General features: G+C 36.5%; 4 protein-coding genes across 5 annotated transcripts; 3 read left to right on the top strand and 1 right to left on the bottom strand.

Annotated features, from left to right (window-relative positions):
* Positions 1-1,794: 1,794 nt before the first annotated feature.
* LOC121235607 lies at positions 1,795-2,334 on the top strand. Its single transcript, XM_041131941.1, has one exon. It carries the CDS (start codon positions 1,795-1,797, stop codon positions 2,332-2,334), a length of 540 nt encoding a protein of 179 aa, XP_040987875.1.
* A 196-nt stretch (positions 2,335-2,530) lies between these two features.
* LOC121234423 lies at positions 2,531-5,781 on the top strand. The gene is given in 5 exon segments (XM_041130355.1): positions 2,531-2,864; positions 3,335-3,530; positions 3,604-3,976; positions 3,979-4,319; positions 5,132-5,781. Coding segments are annotated over 5 exon segments (1,257 nt in total). The 5' UTR covers positions 2,531-2,709; the 3' UTR covers positions 5,324-5,781.
* Positions 5,782-6,823: 1,042 nt separating this feature from the next.
* On the top strand, positions 6,824-12,743 carry LOC121234413. 2 transcript variants are annotated; one of them, XM_041130345.1, is made up of 7 exons: positions 6,824-7,001; positions 7,683-8,178; positions 9,353-9,429; positions 9,506-9,628; positions 10,332-11,156; positions 11,585-11,804; positions 11,891-12,743. In XM_041130345.1, exons 2-7 carry the CDS (start codon positions 7,884-7,886, stop codon positions 12,394-12,396), a joined length of 2,046 nt encoding a protein of 681 aa, XP_040986279.1. In that variant the 5' UTR covers positions 6,824-7,001; positions 7,683-7,883; the 3' UTR covers positions 12,397-12,743. The 2 variants fall into 2 exon arrangements, with proteins under 2 accessions (XP_040986279.1, XP_040986278.1); XM_041130344.1 differs by having other exon boundaries at positions 6,824-8,178.
* Positions 12,744-13,230: 487 nt separating this feature from the next.
* Positions 13,231-15,888, bottom strand: LOC121234418 (pectinesterase QRT1-like). Its single transcript, XM_041130350.1, has 5 exons — positions 15,095-15,888; positions 14,314-14,509; positions 13,968-14,171; positions 13,580-13,815; positions 13,231-13,480 (listed from the first exon to the last, which is right to left on the bottom strand). The coding sequence occupies exons 1-5, from the start codon at positions 15,391-15,393 to the stop codon at positions 13,333-13,335; spliced, it is 1,083 nt and encodes a 360-aa protein (XP_040986284.1). The 5' UTR covers positions 15,394-15,888; the 3' UTR covers positions 13,231-13,332.
* Between the last annotated feature and the right edge of the window lie 2,587 nt (positions 15,889-18,475).

Raw genomic sequence — 18,475 nt, 5'->3', positions numbered from 1 at the left:
CATGAGTAAAGTTTACGATAGATTGAAGTGGTCTTTTATAGAAACGGTCATGAAGAAAATGGGTTTCAACAGAACTTGGATTGATCTTATTTCAAGATGTGTCACAACAGTTTCTTATTCACTACTGATCAATGGCATCCCACAACCTAGCTTCAAGCCTTCTCGTGGAATTAGACAGGGTGATCCTTTATCACCCTATCTATTTATTTTATGCTCAGAGACTCTCACTCAGATGATTAATAAGGCAGAAGTGGCAAAACAAATCACTGGGATTCCTATTGCTAGAGGAAAACTGCATATCAGTCATCTGTTCTTTGCAGATGACTGTATGCTATTTTGCTAGGCAACTGAGGTGGAATGGAGGAATATGATGGAGATTGTTAGTCATTATGAGAAAGTTTCAGGACAAAGATTGAACAAAGATAAGTCCTCTCTATTTTTCAGGAAAAATACCAGCATTTCTTCCAAGAACGTTTTAATTAGAATGGCAGGGATTAGAGTTACAAACTCTCAGGAAAAATATCTTGGCCTCCCAGCTTTGGTAGGCAGATCAAGAAGTAAAGAGTTTAAAGCTATTCTAGACAGAGTTAGTGCTAAGCTTAGTAATTGGAAGCATAAATTCTTATCACAAGTAGGGAGAGAGGTTATGCTAAAATCTGTCATTCAAGCTATTCCCGCTTACTCAATGGGAGTTTTTAAGCTTCCTAAATCCTTAATATGGCAACTAAATGGCATGATGAGAGGCTACTGGTGGGGTCAGGTAAACCAAGAAAAAAATATGAATTGGATGAGTTGGCCACATATGGGGAAATCTAAAGAGGAAGGTGGTCTCGGTTTTAGAGATTTTGAAAATTTTAACCTTGCTTTGTTAGCAAAGCAAGGTTGGAGAATTCTGTTATATCCTAATTCCTTATCATCAAGAGTACTGAAGCTTAAATACTTTCCCAAATCTGATTTCCTTAAAACAAAAATTGGTAGCAACCCATCCTACATTTGGAGAAGTATCATTTCAGCAAAAGAGCTTTTACAACAAGGACTTCATTGGAGAATAGGCAATGGGCAGTCAGTAAGAATTTGGTCTGATCCTTGGCTGCCTCAACCAACAACTTACAAACCTCAAAGTGGCAATAATTCACTGGGGGAATATGCTAAAGTGGAAACCTTGATAATGCCAGGTGGTAAGGAATGGAATCTTCCTTTAATTCAAGCAGTTTTTTGCAACAAGGAAGTTGATCTTATTAAGCAATTACCAATCAGTCAGAGTAATCAACAAGATAAAATGATATGGAGGAATAGTTCTAATGACTGTTTCACTGTGAGAAGTGCTTATCATTTACAAGGGGAATTGCAGCAAAAGGAAAAAGGCCAAAATTCCTTCATCAATAACCAAAGAGATCAGAAATGGACAGATTTTGGAAGCTTCGTATACCTCTAGCAGCAAAGAATTTTCTTTGGAGAGCTTGTTGAAATATACTGCCTACTAAGAGCAATCTGTACAAAAGGAAAGTTGTGGATAATCCTATATGTCCAATGTGTACTCGAGAGCCAGATACATATATCGTGGAGTGTGTATCAGCTAATGATGTTTTGAGTCATCTACCCAAGAAAATACAGAAATGCAAGTGGTTCTACAAAAGTTTTAGAGAGTTAATAGAAGACTTGTTCATCAAATTAGATAAGCAAGAACTGATAGAATTATTTTTAACTTTTTGGAATCTCTGGTGGAGAAGAAATCAGTTTGTTTTTAGGAATATTTTGATAGATCCCCAGGCTGTGATCCATAGAGTGAAACAAATGCTGTTGGATTTATATACAGATGATCCAAGTCATGAGCATCAAGTCAGTGCAGATTTTAGAAGATCAATTTTTTGGGTTTGTCCACATCAAGGAATTTGTAAAATTAACTGGGATGTGGCTGTTGATAGTAAGCTGTGTAAATTAGGTATCGGGGTAGCTGTTAGAGATGAAACAGGTAACTTTTTGGCAACCTTGAGGAAAAAACTTGACTTAATGCCTGATCCTAAGCTTGCAGAAGCCAAAGCAGTAGGGATTGCAGTTCAGTTTGGGCTTGAATTGGGAATGAAGAGGGTTATTCTTGAAGGAGACTTCAAAGTAGTAGTCAAAGAACTCGAACTTCAGAATCAAACTGGAAGCTATTTTGGGATGATCATACTAGATACTCAAGTTTCAATAGCAAAGTTAGAAACATGTATAATAAATCATGTTAACAGGGAGGGCAATTCTATTGCCCATAATCTAGCTAAGGCTGCTTTACATGTTTCTGATTACTTAGTAGACATGGAGGAAACTCCATTGTTTTATCAGATGTTGTAACACTTTTGTCATCAATGAAGGAAGTTGTTTTAAAAAAAAAAAAACACAGGTGACAACAGCACAGATGAGATCCGACGGTGGCACGACACGCACACGGCCGTCTTTCCTGTAATAAAACGTCTAAACTCAAATCCCGCCAACGTCGCACGTGCGAAAAAACCAAAAACTCAAATCCCTTCTTCAAATGAAAAATGAAAATCCCCCGTCCCCATTGCATTTGGAATTCCCACGGCGCAAGAGAACTTTGACAACCTCTCAGCTAAAGCTTCAACCGTGCAAACGAATATCATTCTTCACTGTTAAGAACTTCCAGGGTTTCCTCGTCTGCTTCAACTTCAAGTGTTTTTGGGGTTTTGGAATCTGGATTCGGCTGCGATGAATTTGGACGATCTTAACAAGGTTTGGGAAATCAAAGCCCTGAAAAAGCCTGGAGAAGACGAAGCGAGGAAGATTCTAGAGAGGATAGCGAAGCAGGTCCAACCCATTATGCGTAGACACAAATGGAGGGTTAAAATTCTTTCCGAATTCTGGTAACCTGTTCCTCTTTTCGACTCCTCTTTTCCGTTAGGTTCAAGAGAGGAAGACTAATAAGAAATGAAAAATCAAATGTTTATAATATTTGTTTGAACCCCATTTATTTTAGATTTCAAAGGTGATTGCTTTTTTTTTTTTTTTCCCAATGTTATTAGTCTGCTAAAGACGATTGGGCTCAAACGAGTGAATTATTGGCCGTCATTTTGTCCTAAACAAGGATATCGCTAGTACTTAATCGTGCTTAATATGAATTTCCTAAAGTCTACTGGGCTCAAATGAGTATTCATTGATCTTCTACATTTCATTTAAATCTTCCCCTTAAATCCTACTATTTCCTTAGATGTTCAATTGCGTTTTGTGCGATCTCTTGGCTATCGCATGAGGTGGGTAAATCTTTATTTTCATGTAAGTTTATAATGTTTTGTATTTCGTATCGAATGATAATTATAAATAATCAAAATGGCAGTCCAAACAATCCGTCTCTTCTGGGGTTGAATGTGGGAGGCGGGGTGCATGTGAAGCTGCGGCTTCGGAGGCCCAACAGAGATTGGAATTTCTTCCCCTTTGATCAAGTTCTTGATACAATGCTTCATGAGCTTTGCCATAACGTCCATGGCCCGCACAATGCCAGCTTCTACAGGCTTTGGGATGAACTTAGAAAGGTATTTTTAATGTGGAAAGAAGTTTGCTGCTTTTTCTTATTCAATTCATCATACACTATTCTTTTACATACAGGAATGCGAGGAGCTGATGGCCAAGGGAATAACAGGCACCGGGGAAGGCTTTGATCTTCCTGGGAGGCGTTTGGGTGGTTTCTCCCGTCAACCTCCCCTCTCATCTCTCCATAAAACTGCACTAGAGGCTGCAGAAAAGAGAGCACGTTTGGGATCTCTGCTGCCATCTGGACCCAAACGTCTTGGTGGTGATAGCACTATTATGGTTGCACTTAGTCCAATACAAGCTGCCGCAATGGCTGCAGAGAGAAGATTACAGGATGACATCTGGTGTGGTTCTCAGTCTTGCGAAGCTTCTGGGGATGAAGAAAGTAGCTCTGATATTTTGCAGAACCTTGTAGATATGGAGCAAATTGGGGAAGCTCAAGGCTAGAGGGTGGTAAGAGTGCACATTCTGTGGATGCAATCTCCCGGAAAAGAAGTCGGGAATCAGATCGAAGTTTGCTTTATCAATCTTCCAATGATCATTTGGAATCCAATTTGGATGCTTCAACCCCTGGTTCCATGCTTCACCATGAAAATAGATCTCAAAAAAGAATTTGCAAATCAGATAACACTTCATTTTCTCAGTCTACTCATCGGCAAGAATCTGATTTTATGGATTTACCCAATCCCTCTTCTGAGCCCGGGCATAGTCATGATACAATACCTGATAGAACACTGAATCCAGAGGAACCTCTTATGTGGGAGTGTGGAACATGCACTTTGTTGAATCCTGTAAGTTTTTAATGCATAACATCTGCATTTATTCCCAAATTTATGGAAATGATTTTTTTAGATGTGTCCTTTAGGATAATATGCATGCTCATTGAATGTTCCTTTTATATATATATATATATATATATATATATATTTGTTAGGTTAATTTGTTTGGTGCAGCCAGATTTGTAGGTGAAGGATTTGTCTCGCTCATTCTATGTTGAACAAGTTTACTAGGAACTGGATATGCCAATTATTTTCTGGTTATAGAATCTAACCTACCCTTCATAAGTGCAGGTTTTATGTTTCATTGTTTTGACTTGTGCATACAAACAAGATTTTAAATATATTCCAGTAAAAAGAGTTGACAACATAGATATTATTTGCATTGAAGAGAAAGGAAACTTATTTTGGTTTCAACAACCAGTTGAAACGTCTGGATTCATGCATGATGTATGTGGACTGTAGTTACAACAGGATTTCTTTTTTCCCCTGTGATTCCCTCGCAGAACTGAAAGGTCCTTTCTATTGTCAAGCCTAACCACCTTTCGTAATAATTATATGCAAACAAAAAGCAATCAAGAGATTGTTAAAATATGGTGCAAGCGGTTGGTCAGTGGTTAGATGATTAAGGCTTGCTTGAGCTTCTGCTGCTTTTCTTGGTATCGTGTGCCCCCACTTTATCTTTTTTTTTTTTTTTTAAGGTCCAATTACACTATCTAATTATGTATGCAAGCAGCAAAAATTGTTCCTTACCTGGACCACCATTTTATTATAAATCTCCGATTTTTTTTTTTTTTTTGCATCTGAAGGATGGTTTATTGCTGCAGCCATTGGCTCCAATATGTGAAGTTTGTAGCACGCAAAAGCCTAAAGATATTCATATCAAGTACAAAATATGGCCCTGTAAGTTTTGTACATTGGAGAACAGTGTGGAGTTGGAGAAATGCTCTGCCTGTGGTCAGTGGAGATACTCGCGTGGAGCACCTGTGTCAATGCCGGCACCGAATGTTGGCACTTAAAGAGGTACAATTCAATTGGCCAACAATCTTCCATGTGCTCCTTTTCCAAGTCAATGCAAAAGCAGAAATTTTGCCAATGTACTTTTTGATCAAGTTGTTATGGCCGTTTTCTTGGGAATGAGAATTAAGAATGTCCTTATATTCTCAGGATCGATTCTGCGCATCTGCGTTCATATTTTGCTTATTAATATATACTTGTTTTGGTACACTTGATAAGTCTCAGCTGTACAGAAAAGAGAAAACAGATGCTTAAATTGACTCACTTATACAGAGAATTTTTCTCCAAGGCCTGCCGTTGAAGTATTGATCTACAAAGTCTTGAGTCGAATAATGGCTGATGAATGTCGAAAGCAGATAGAATGAATGATCCAAAAGAGAAGTATTTGGAGATCCACAAAGGGATATTGAACTCAACTAGTGCATGTCAATGAACATGACTAAATATGGGTTATTGAAAATGATTTGCCTCCCAAGTCCCACCTTTTTATATGTAGACAATTTCAATGTGGGTTATTTAAAATAGGTGGTAAGGAATTTTAAATTTTAATGTAAAGGGGAAATGCATTACTGGCAAGTAGCTGTCGTTAGCCAGCAATGGGGACCAGCACATCGCTTGTTGTTGGGGACACACTCTTTATCATCCCATTCATTCTTGGAACACTATGATGTTGCGCGCAATTGTGTTTGTATTTTATAAAACACAATAAATAATTCCTATTTTTTTTTAGGATTAAATTTTTATACTCATATGAACTAAATAAAGTTTAGTAATTCTACTGAAATGAAAGTGCATTAGACATCCCAAAGGGGTATAAGTTTGTTTTTATGCATATTTTTAAAAATATAACGTAAAATGAATAGTAGAACGTTTATATTTTTAAAAGCTGAGGTGAGGTGAGGTGAGGTGAAACTTCTAGATTATTTAGTTCATATGAGATGAGATGAGATTAAAGTTAAAAGTTGAATAAAATATTGTTAGAATATATATTTTTTAATATTATTTTTGTTTTGGTATTTGAAAAAGTTGAATTGTTTATTTTATTTTGTATGAAAATTTAGAAAAGTTATAATGATTAAATAATATGAGATGAGTTGAGAGAAGTTGTGAAAATACATTTGGAATTTTAAACATCTCTAAATAACAAAGAAATATTCAAAGAGTAATTATATATATAATTTATTGTACAATAATTTATATAATTATATTTTGAATTAAATGTATTTTTATAAAAAGGTTGTTATAAATATTATTTATTTAAAATATTATTATATAAATTATCGTGAAAACAGTTGTATGTATATAATTTTTTTTGTATTTTAATTAAATACTAAATTGTGGCTTGGAAGAGGAGAAAGAAAAAGAAAAAAGAAACATAATATCCATAAATTACTGTTTCGATGGGCCATGGACTCAAAATGGACTCAGCCTTTCATTGTGGATGCTGCCACGTAATCGTATGGCCCCAAAACGGGATGACAAAAAATAATAATTTTACAAATTGTTTACCCTTTTTTCTTCTCTCTCTCTCTCTCTCTCTCACCGAGCTAACAAATTGTTTACCTATTCTTCGTCTACCACTCCCCTGTTCCTCTCTCACAACATCGGTTCAGCTGAATGTGATGCACCTTTCCAAGGCTCTGCAGTTCTCACACTTTCCATGTCCAAGCCCTTTTTAAGGTATCCTTCTTCTGCTTCTGCTTCTCCTTCTCCTCCGTTATTCCTTCTCTTTCTCCGCTCTCCCTTGTACCCAAAACAACTGGCCAAGAACTTTTGTACCCACCTCTCTCTCGAAACTTTCAACATCACTTTCTCTGGCTCTTTCCAAGCGTTAGACCTTGAACGGTCCCTTTTTATTGTGCTGAAGTTCAGTCTTGTGGTCTAAATTGAGATGCCCGTTTCATTTTTTGATTACTCTCTTGGAAACAGCCGCCGAAGAACATCTTTGCGCCTCTGTACGTCTTTTAAGCCCTGACCCAATTTTCTGACTTTGATGTTTCTGATCTGCTTGTAAACCTTCAAGGCCCTTGTCTTTTTTGGGTTATGGTCAATTTTTTCTAAATACTAACTTTTGGTTTGTTAGAGTCCGCCCGTGTGGCGGTTCAGATTAGAGTAAATATCAATTGGACTTTGTGCTTTGATTAAATGGTAGAACCTTTCTAAATGGTTGTAGCCTGCCAGGGTGTTGAAGGCAATTAAATCAGTTGGCTTTGATTTATTGAACCAAGTCCCATTTAATTGGGGCCATCTTCAGCTTTGTACCTGGTGTTCTTCGATCTGCTTTTTAATTTCTAAATTTTGGGATTTTTAGAATCCTGGTCAGTTTGACGATATACCCAGTATTTCTTTGCTATTTGGCAGATAGAACATGAGTTAATCACAATAGGGATATATACAATGGAAAGATTGTAGACTTCCCAGAAGAATTTTTTGGTTGCTGGTTGTTAGGCAGCGTAATCAGTTGAGTTTGAAGCCTTGAGCTCTTCAGATATGTAATTTGAATTTCTAGTCGGTTTTGGTGTCCCGTATTCCTGTTAGCTCCTTCTGCTGCTTTCTCTCAAAATGACTGGAACTAGTCACTGTTTTGTGGAGTGGAAAGAGCAATTTGTATCACAGGAGCGTGGTAATCGTGTGGTTCACTATTTCTTGAAGGATTCCTATGGGGAATCTATCCTTGCAGTTGTGGGAACCGAGAGAAGCGTCAGGCACATGTTTTATGTTGTTGCCGAGGAGTTCTTGGAGGCTTATGGGAAGGAAAATTCCATACATGGTGGTTATAAGTGGAGATCGAGAAGAGAGGTTGTTGACTGGCTTACGTCTATGCTATCTAAGCAGCATTTACATGGAGAACGATCAGGTATGTTTTGCCCCCTTTTGATATTTGGTTTTCTCATTCATTCTTGCAACTTTATGTCTACATGGGGTAATTATAAAATTTTGTATGAATGGCGCTGATTATATTAGAATGATAAAATTTTGTAGACTATACGATGAGTATGCGTTGACAAAACGTAATACAAATTTTGATGTTGTGTATGGTCCTTCATGAGTCACTTCTTTTCTTTTTCTGTCTTCTATGTCTTGTGTTTTATGAGTCCACGCCTGTAACTTTGTGGCCTTGTTCCTCCATATTTGTCAAAGTTTTCTTGATAGGTATTGCAATTTTTATTTGCTCCTTTTTAGAGGGATATGATTGCATTTATCTTGCTTGAGTCATCCATTCATGTGATCATCTTTTCTCACCACATTCCGTCAGTGCAACTGCTTGAGCAGTTGAGCCATTGTGAAGGTTGAAGTTGGTTAAAGTCTAGTAGTTATAATCTAGTTTTAAAGAAGGTTGCAGGATCCCTCTCTCTCTCTCTCTCTCTCTCTCTCAACGTACTATATATATGCTAATGTCATTGAACTTAATTAACACAAGATCCTCTAAATGAAAGGTAGCAAGTATACATCAGAATTCACAAGAAATCCTACTTATAAAAAAATAATGAGAAATCCGATGTTTGGAAGTTTATGGTTATTTCCCATCTGTATTATGAAATTGCATTGCATGGTGCATGAATTTGTACATGCTTTTAATGAGGAAGAAATCAAGAGTAATGTATTTTGGTCAGCGTATGTGTAACTTGGACTTGGTAGTTCTGGCAAGGCAACAAATTGTGGTCTTGGACATAATTTGTGACAGGAATGCTCGTGAAATTTCAATCAAGCTAGAGCATTATGAGCACTTGATTCATTTCTGGAGATATTCTATGTTCTATTTTCAATATAGAAGTCCTAACTAGGTGTATTCTCTTTTATACTTCCTATGTACTTGGGTTATATGTATTTCAGAATTAATAAAATATCTTTCTACCTATCAAAAAAAGAATTATAAGGTGGTTTTATGATTTTTATACCTCTTGCTAATGCAGATAGTGTGTTTGCCTTCAATTTATCAGTTATATTTTCTAGTTAAGAGTTATTTTTATGAATAATCAAATATTTTTTCTCTTGAATACTTACATTTTCTATGGCATTTTCTTTGCCAGAATCACCAAAACATGACCCAATACACTCTGCAATGGATGGAGTGGCCACTCCACTGACCCAAGTACCAGATGATAGGGTATATTTTTCACTGTTATGTATCTATGTTGGTGTTTATAAATGCTTTCAATTGTAATCTGAAAGCTGCATATCAGGTTCATATTGCAAGGAGTTTCAAAGGACACCATCCAGACATTGTCTGGTCAGGTGTTGCATGGAAATGTGGTAAACAGCTCAAGCATTACCCAGCATTTTGCAGGAATGGGACTACAATAGCGGTAAACATCTACTACTTAATTAAAAGGGAACACAAGGTGTGGAGAGTTTGAAATGTTTTTTTTTTTTAAATTTATTTTTGACGTGTATCCTCACCAAGCCAGGGGCCCCTTGGACCCAACCCTGAGTAGTAAGCCTTGGATGGACAATTCTACCCACTAAAACAGTGTATCAGGTAATTTAAGGGAGCTCCTAGTGTGAAATTGAATCCAACATGTCCGAGTCTATAGTTCATCCCAAGCCCACCTTTTTTACCATTAGGCTGCACCCAAACGGGTAGGGTGGTTGAAATTTTGAGAGCACAAGGTGTTAAGGATTAAATTTTAGCAACTTGCATTTTCAATTCTTAGATTTAGTAGAATAAAAATAGAGCAAGAACATGCAGCAATAAAATAAATTTGATAGTAAGTCACTATCCTGCAGTAGAGATGCTAGTTTCCTATTGATGTATCTCTTTTCTCTCGGTTGTAAATCCTAGTTAGGTATTATTACTCACGAATACATCTCATGTACTTGGAAATGCCCATTATATTATGAATAAAACCTTCTGATTACCTATAAAGAAAAAATCTCTTTCCTCATATGCTTTGTACTGGGAAGTATGTTCCTCACTAAGAATGATGTCGGTTGGATGTTGCTTTTTGTCGTTGTTTTATTTCCAGTCTTTGCTTCCTCTAATAGTTTCTCGTCTTTCCTGATATTCAGATTCAATCCTTCATCTTTGTCATGGCTAAAGGAGAAAATCAATACGTTGCTTATTTAGAAGATATGTATGAAGACAAGAGGGGTCAGAAAAAGGTGAAAGTAAGGTGGTTTCACCACAATCAGGAAGTCAAAGGGATAATTCCCATACGAAATCCTCACCCAAAAGAAGTTTTCATAACTCCATATGTACAAGTCATAAGTGCAGAGTGTATTGATGGTCCTGCCACGGTCTTAACTCGTGAACATTATGAAAAATGCTTAGCATCTTTTCCTCATCCGTTATTAGCCAGAATACATTTGTGTTATAGGCAGTTCAGAAGCAACAGAGTGAAACCCTTTGACCTCAGCAAGCTGCGTGGCTACTTTGATCAGCCAATTCTCTCTTGTTTGGGTCCTGATGCCTTCTCAAGGCCTGAGTTTATATGCCATGGTCTGGCTGGGGAAGAAGCTGAACAGTTAAGCTCGGGTGAGAATGTAAAGCTAGGAGTAAAGAGGACAAGAAGTGGTAGGGCGTGTCAAAGGTTTGCAGCAGATCATTCGGTAGTCAGAAATTCTGTTAGAGTTCACCAGATGATAACATATGACCCTTATGAGAACTTAGACTATGGTTTATCAGCCAGCAGGAGATTGCTTTCCCTGAAGCACATCGATTGTCACCCTTGGTATCCTCCACTATTTAAGGTTGATGGAAAGATAGAGCTGCTCTGTCAAGATAGCGGCATCCGAGGCTGCTGGTTCAGGTGTACGGTCTTGCAGGTGTCACGAAAACAGATGAAAGTGCGATATGATGATGTGCAGGATGAAGATGGATCTGGCAATCTTGAGGTATGCGCAAGTGTTTGATCCCTCTCTACGATGTTTTCCTTATGATTGATAATTAATGTAAGTTGAAGTCGTAGCGTTTATAGTTTTGCAGAATACCAGCCTGAATGCCTACTTTAGGTAGGCCACATCATTTTTAGCTACAATTCTGATTTACCCCCCATGGCTACATTTATGTGTGTGTGTGTGGGTGGGTGGGCCACATCTTTTGATTAACCCCTCATGGCTACATTTGTTTGCGTGCGGGTGCGAGCACTTCTAAAGAAAATAGGAATGACCATTAATGGATTCCAATCTAGTATAGACAGCTCTAACAAACTTAATTTATCTCTCCTATACTTTAATGACACGAGCCACGTGCAGCTCCTAATTTTCTCTTGAAGCCAGAATTCCTGACTGGAAAGGCAGTTAAGATGTTCTCTAATTTGTAGGAATGGATCCCTGCTTTTAAAATTGCTATGCCCGATAAACTTGGCATGAGGCATCCGGGTCGCTCTACAATTAGGCCAGCCCCTCCTCCTAAGGAACAACTAGACGGTGCTCTCGAGGTTGGGACTGCAGTTGATGCATGGTGGAGTGATGGCTGGTGGGAAGGAGTTGTTACTGGCTTGGATAACTCTGGTGATAGTACTATGCAAATTTACTTTCCCGGTATGCTTATTAAATTTCATTTTTATTTAGTTTATGCTTATTTTTCCTTCCTTTCACTTTTATAAGAGAACTTATTTGGTGGTTAGGTGAGAGCATAGTATTGAATGTACACAAAAAGGATCTAAGAAAATCCAAAGATTGGATGGGGGACCAGTGGGTTGATATACAGGGAAAGCCTGACATAATCTCCGCCTTATCTGCAACTATTGGCTTGGAAAATAAGCTTTCTCCATCCTCAAACATTATCAAGGATATCAAATCTGATTTTTCCGTGTCATGTGCCGAAGTTCCTAGCAGTGCTAAATTTAACATTGGTGAAGATGAAAAGCTCGAATTAACTGCAGTTATCAACTCTGATGGCCTTCCTAAAGATATGGAAAGGGTCATTGATAAGAAGTCATCATCATTAAATGACAAAGGAACTGGGGTTGATGGTGTTGGGATGAAAGGCAGTTGTACTAATGTAGATGATGTGCAAGGTAATGACAACGATGACAAACATGACAATGATGGTGAGAATGGGGATGATACCCAGGATTTTGAGACTCCTGGACAGAATTGTAAAGCAGAACTAATGGAACTGGCAGCATAAGATGTTCAATAGGAGCTATGTGCCTTAATTTATGATGGTGGATGGTGACTGTATACTTGGTTAGTTTTGACTGCTTGGGTCGGTTGTTTGGATGCTTGTAAATAGTTACACGGGTGTAGGGGAAGCTCATTGCATTCGGACTTGACTCTGTAGCCTTTGTAGGTGTACAGGTTTGAGGCTTAGAATTTTATGGTGGTTATCGGATTCTCTCGAGTGTTTTTAGAATATTAACTCCTTCCCTTAGAAGCACTCCAAAATGAATCAGATTGATTCACTTGTGTGCTTCTTGTACCTTGTACCAACAAATTTGAAGACTGCCATAAAGTCGAAAATTACTTTTTTGTTTCTTTTGTTCTGTCTTCTTTTGGACTGCTCAAACTTTTATTTGACTCGCGCTGGAAACATTCTCTCTCCTCTTTTCTGTGTCGACACTCAGATATAAATATGTAGTCGTGAGTGCATAAGCGTTGTGTAATTATTTTGAAAAAAGTGTATAAATACGAAATTTATATGAAAAAATAATAATTTTTCAATAGTAGATTTCACTCTTTTTCAAAGCGGTTGCATGGTGCTTATCACATTTCATGACTGCATATAACATTACTCTATATACGTGCACACACGATATAACCATGGATTCCGTATCTATACCCATAATCTTGCAGTAACAGCAAGCAACTAGTAAGTTAGATTAAAGGATACATATTGATATCACAACCTGAAGAATAGATACAGTTTTAGCATACACTATGTTGATTATCCCGTTGTTTCTACCTTTATAACAGAAAACAAAGGGAAAAATAAGAGAGAAATCAAAACTGATGTACCTTTCGCTGTTTTTAGCCTCTAGGACATGAAGAATCCGTGATATAGGAGGATGAATATATGATAGAGAAATGATAAAGAAATGAACAAGCTATGTGAGAGAATCAAGCACTAAAGTCTAAGCCATTGTTCTCCACTTATGAATTTCTTGTCTAGGAAAGGCTGAACTTCCTCATAACTGAAAGACTTGGACCATGATACACGACCTCTCGTATCTGCTCCTCTGCCCTTGCACTGGTATTCCCCAAACACCACCGTCCTGCATATTCAAAATTCAGTTTCAGAGTCAGATCTCTGTAATATCTACAAGGAAAATTGGTATTCCAGAAAGATAATTATTTAGTCACATAGAGTATACTTCTGCCTGGATGGGTGTTTCCAGTCACTCCATCCTGACGAAGTTACGATATCATCTATATTGCAATATGAGTAGACTGCTCTCGAATAGTTTCCCCAAGCTCTTCCCAAAAGAATGCTGCCAGTTCCAGTGATGTTGCAGTTTACAAAAGAGAACCCAGTATTTTCATAAGGTGAATCCCTGTGATGAGCTGCAATTGCCCCCCAATTCTTAGCTATTGATTCAATGACGCATTCCTGTTTCCAGAAACCCATTTCAGCTATTAGAATCATAAAGGAAACACCCAAGAGTTGGCCAGAAAAAGTAATGATATTTTCCTAGATTGGTTTAGCTCTTACAGCTTAAACATGGGTTCTCTGCACAAAATCATGATGCTGAGCAATTTTACCTGATAGAGTGACCTCGACGTTCCAAATATGAAGTCTACACTCCCTTGAATGTGACACTGGTAGAAGTAGTGTGATCCAGTGTCATCCAAGAGAGTGTCCTGCGTCCCCAAAATCCTGACTCTGTAGAACACTGCTTTATCACCAGCTATTCTGAGTGCTACTGCTTGCATTCCATATCCTCCTGGCACAGCAATTACTGTGTTCTGCGGTTACCTCATGAGATCATTACACATAAATGAGTGACTTGATTGCTGTAAACAGAAATAAAGCAAAATGCATGCATGCATAATGTAATATGTCTGTTTATTCCCTGTTGTGACTTTGTACAAGATAATTTGCTGTCACCTCAAAAGTGATTCCTGTAGCGCAGAAGTAATCGGATTCTATAGCTACAGAAGCCGATCTATAGGTTCCGAGTTGAACTCCGTTGCGATCTTTATCGGATGCTTTATTGTTCCATGTAATTATGGTATCGGACGTCCGATTCTGATCACCAATGAATGAAATATATGGCTTGGAACTTGGCACGAAGACCTTCTCTCTGCAGAAAGATACAAACAATATGTAAAATGTTTTGATTCCCATTAAATTGTAAATTTAGCATGAAAATAAAAATTCAAATAAAAAACCATACGTTTTAAGTTCATAATACCATTTGTCTATTGAATGTTACTCAAAACACACAAGATTTGCAGCACTTTTAGATGCAAAATTTCCATCGGTCATGTAGTCACTTAATTTTGGAATCCAAAGGCCAAAATAATAAGCTAGTTTAGAGAGAGAGAGAGAGAGAGAGAGAGAGAGAGAACAATCCGCTTATAACTACTAGCACCCACGTAGCCACTACTTTTTTCTACTCAACCCCACGAATAACACAAACTATTACCCTAAAAAAGTGCAGAACTGAAAATCGAATTTTGGCGGTTCTCTTGAAACATGGAACAGAAACAAACGAATGCTTGAGATGAAACTGACTCAGAAACGAGATAAAACAAAAATCTTCTTCTGATTCTAATAATTTTTAACGAAATCACCGAATAATGGCCTATAGAGAAGTTCCACATTGCAGTGACAGACAGTACACGCTGATTCTGCATCTTAAACTGCCAAAAAAATTCTGTATTACCTGTATATTCCTGGGTGAATAAAGATTTTCACTCTTTGTGTATTATGCTCTGGAACCATATCGACTGCTCCCTGAACCGTCAGAGAATCTCCCCCACCATTCTTGTCGACCATGATAATCCGACTTTGTTCATATGTAGCATCTCTAGTGTTCAATCCTGCCTCATGCTCATCTACCTTCAGATCTTCCCAACTAATATAATTCTTGCCATACACGTCACCTTCGACAAAACCCGCTTGAATATCGACCAAAACCACCAAGAAGACAGCGACAAAAGAACTAAAAACAGACAGCCCCATGAGCTTTTCACTCAGCTTTAGTATTATTGTTCCTGGATATCTCTGATTCTGCAATGTCAAAGTGCTTAAATTGCTCCACCACCCGAAAGAAGAGAAAAAACCAGAACACAAGCAATTCCACCAGAAAATACCATCTTCTTCACTATCCAAATATTGTTATTTTCCCTGCGGGCTTCTCTGAATTTGAGAGTTACAAGCTTCGGAGTTGGAGGGGTGTGAAAGAGGCGAGAACAATAAATGTGGGAGCGTCTCTTGCAATATCCTTAAGATTTATGAGATTCCCAAGTCTCAGAACATCAAGCATATATCATTCTACGTACTGTATGCAAAAACTATAAAACAAGTGCTGCAGTTATTGTAGAAGGAGAAGTGGAAAGATGGTGCTCATGCGAGAAGTTTATACTAGAAAGAATTCAAAGAGACACTATGATTGTATTTCGATTCAAAGGTGGCTTTATCCCATTATTAAGAAGATAATTAAGAGAGAGTTCCTTTGGCTTTCAGATCACGCAGAAAGGTGGTTTTTATCTCTTTATTAGTGAGTAATAAAAGAGAACTCGGAAGTGATCAAAAGAGCGGTTATGCTTGATCTATTAGCTGATGAAACTGAAAAAGAAAGGCCCCTCACATTTTAAAACGTGATATATAGTATATAGGAACACTCAACACAGTCTTTCCATGAGCGTTGAGAGTTGGTTTTTTTGGCTCTTGGGTGCAAAACTTGAAATTAATAAGAGTGTTTCTCGGACAGTTCACGCGCAAGTTGAGGTGCCCACTTTCTTTTTAAAACCTGTCCATTTTAGGACACATGACCAGTACCCTATTAATCTGATTAATTTGCACATAATGTAGAAAATTAATAAACATTTCTCATCATCCAAACAGGATGTGTGTGTGTGTGTGTGTGTGTGTGTGTATATATATATATATATATATGCCTAATACTAATTAGCAAACCGTACTGCATGCCTAATCGAACAAAACATTGTAAGTAGCTAGGCTTGGATCGGAAAATGACCATGCACGTTTATTCGAAAATAAAATTAAATATTGCATACCATACTATACAGAAGAGGAAAGATATTTACAATCTAATTCAACTGCTACGTAATCGTTTTGAAAAATGTGAATAAAATATAAGACTAACATGAAAAAAATTAATTTTTAATAGTAAATTCTACTTTTTTTCAAAATAATTACGCGACGATTGCACAATTCACAATTATATGTAGAATTATTCTTTTATTAAATATTTTACAAAATTATTCCTCATTTAACACATTATTATCAAATGTACTATCAAAAATGTTATCTATAAATCATTTTCCTTTTTATTATCCGGAATACTGAAACAAAAATGCTTCAGCTTCGTTCAAAAAGAAAAACCTGTTAAAAAAATACACAGATTCACCAACTGACGCCAGGAAGTGCAACAATTGCGGATCGAGGAGAGGGTCTGCCCCATTATCACAAAAGAGCGCTTTCTTCAGTGAGAGTTGTTTCACGCTTCGTTTGGATATAAACTTCTTAACTCATTATTATAATTTTTTTAAATTTTAATATAAAATATAATAAATAATTTAATTTTTTTAAATCTTAAAATAATAATAATAATATTTTAATAATATTTTAATAATATTTTATCATCTCAACTCAACTTAACTCAATTTAATTTAACATTCAAATGCATCATCATTTTCAACCGTAATTCCTCCCATTCCACTGTCAAATTCTTCTCCATTTCCTTCCAATTCAACTCAAGTGTTGGAATCCCTAGGATACTTACAAAAAAAAAAAAAAGGTGTTGGAATCCAAAGTTTTAAATTTCGTACTGTACCGGCCGGTACGATCGAAATTTTTCGTTTCGGCCGTCCGGCCGGTACAGGTACTATACCTGTTTCGTACCGGCCAAAATACCGGCCGTACCGGCCGGTACCGGTCATACCGGCCTCAATTTCGGCCTGTACCGGCCTATATTTCGGCCGGTACCGGCCGATATTTCGGCCTGTATTTTTTTTTTTTTTTCATTTTTTCAAACTACAAACTTATTTTTTAACCCTCAATTCAGACTAGACTATTTATAATTTATATATATATATGTATTTGTATATAATTTATTTATATATAGACTATTATTTTAGAATATAATTTTTATATATATTTATATATATAATTTATTTATAGATCGACTATCCCGAAACGCTATTCCGAAACAGTACCGGTATCGAAATATTTCGTTCCAGTACCTTGACCGGTACGCTATCCAGTACGGTATTCAAAACATTGGTTGGAATCCCTAGAAATCCTAGTTGGATTTGAATTCACAACCTCTAAGAGCATCTCCATTGGATTCCCTAAAATCACTTTTTTTCTATAATTTAAGGAAAAATTTAAGAAATACTCTCAAAATCTTCCTCCATCCGGATCCCTATTTTAGAGAAAATGTTTAGAGAATAAATAGTAGTTCCCTAAATCACTTTTATCAATATTTTATTCATTTCAATTAAATTAATTCTTCTTCCAATTATCTACATTTTCTCTCATACTCATATTTGTTGTAGTTTTAAATAATAGTTTTAAAAATAATTTAAATAACTACAAAAATTAAAAAAAATTAAAAAAATTAAAAAAATTTTAAATTTTTATTTAAAATATTCACTAGAGTAATAGTTTAAAACATAAAAAAAAAAAAAAAAAAATATTGAGTAGTTATATTTGTAAATGAAAGTGAGAGAAAAAAATAATAAAGAAATAATAGAAAAATATTATTTTAATATAATTGTGGATAGGGAATGAGATGTAGAAGGTTTTTAAAATATGAGTAAAATTTAAGAAAAAATTTTAAAGAATGTACTTTTTAACTAAATTATAAGAAATTTTATAGGAAACTCAATGTAAATGCTCTAAGGTTTTTATCTCTTGCCCTTTTGCTTCTTTTTTTTTTTTTTTTTTTTGGCTCATACATCAAAAAATGAGGGATATTTATCAATCAGCAGATGCAACTTAACAGTAATTATCGATGGTTTAGTTGGAGGTTCTGAGACTCCGAATACTTCATCGCTCATCTGCGGTGCAGATTTAG

Source organism: Juglans microcarpa x Juglans regia, chromosome 6D (assembly GCF_004785595.1).
Source record: "Juglans microcarpa x Juglans regia isolate MS1-56 chromosome 6D, Jm3101_v1.0, whole genome shotgun sequence".
NCBI classification, from domain to species: domain Eukaryota; kingdom Viridiplantae; phylum Streptophyta; class Magnoliopsida; order Fagales; family Juglandaceae; genus Juglans; species Juglans microcarpa x Juglans regia.
Note: the sequence above shows the minus strand (reverse complement) of the source record. Positions and strands in the feature narration are given on the sequence as shown.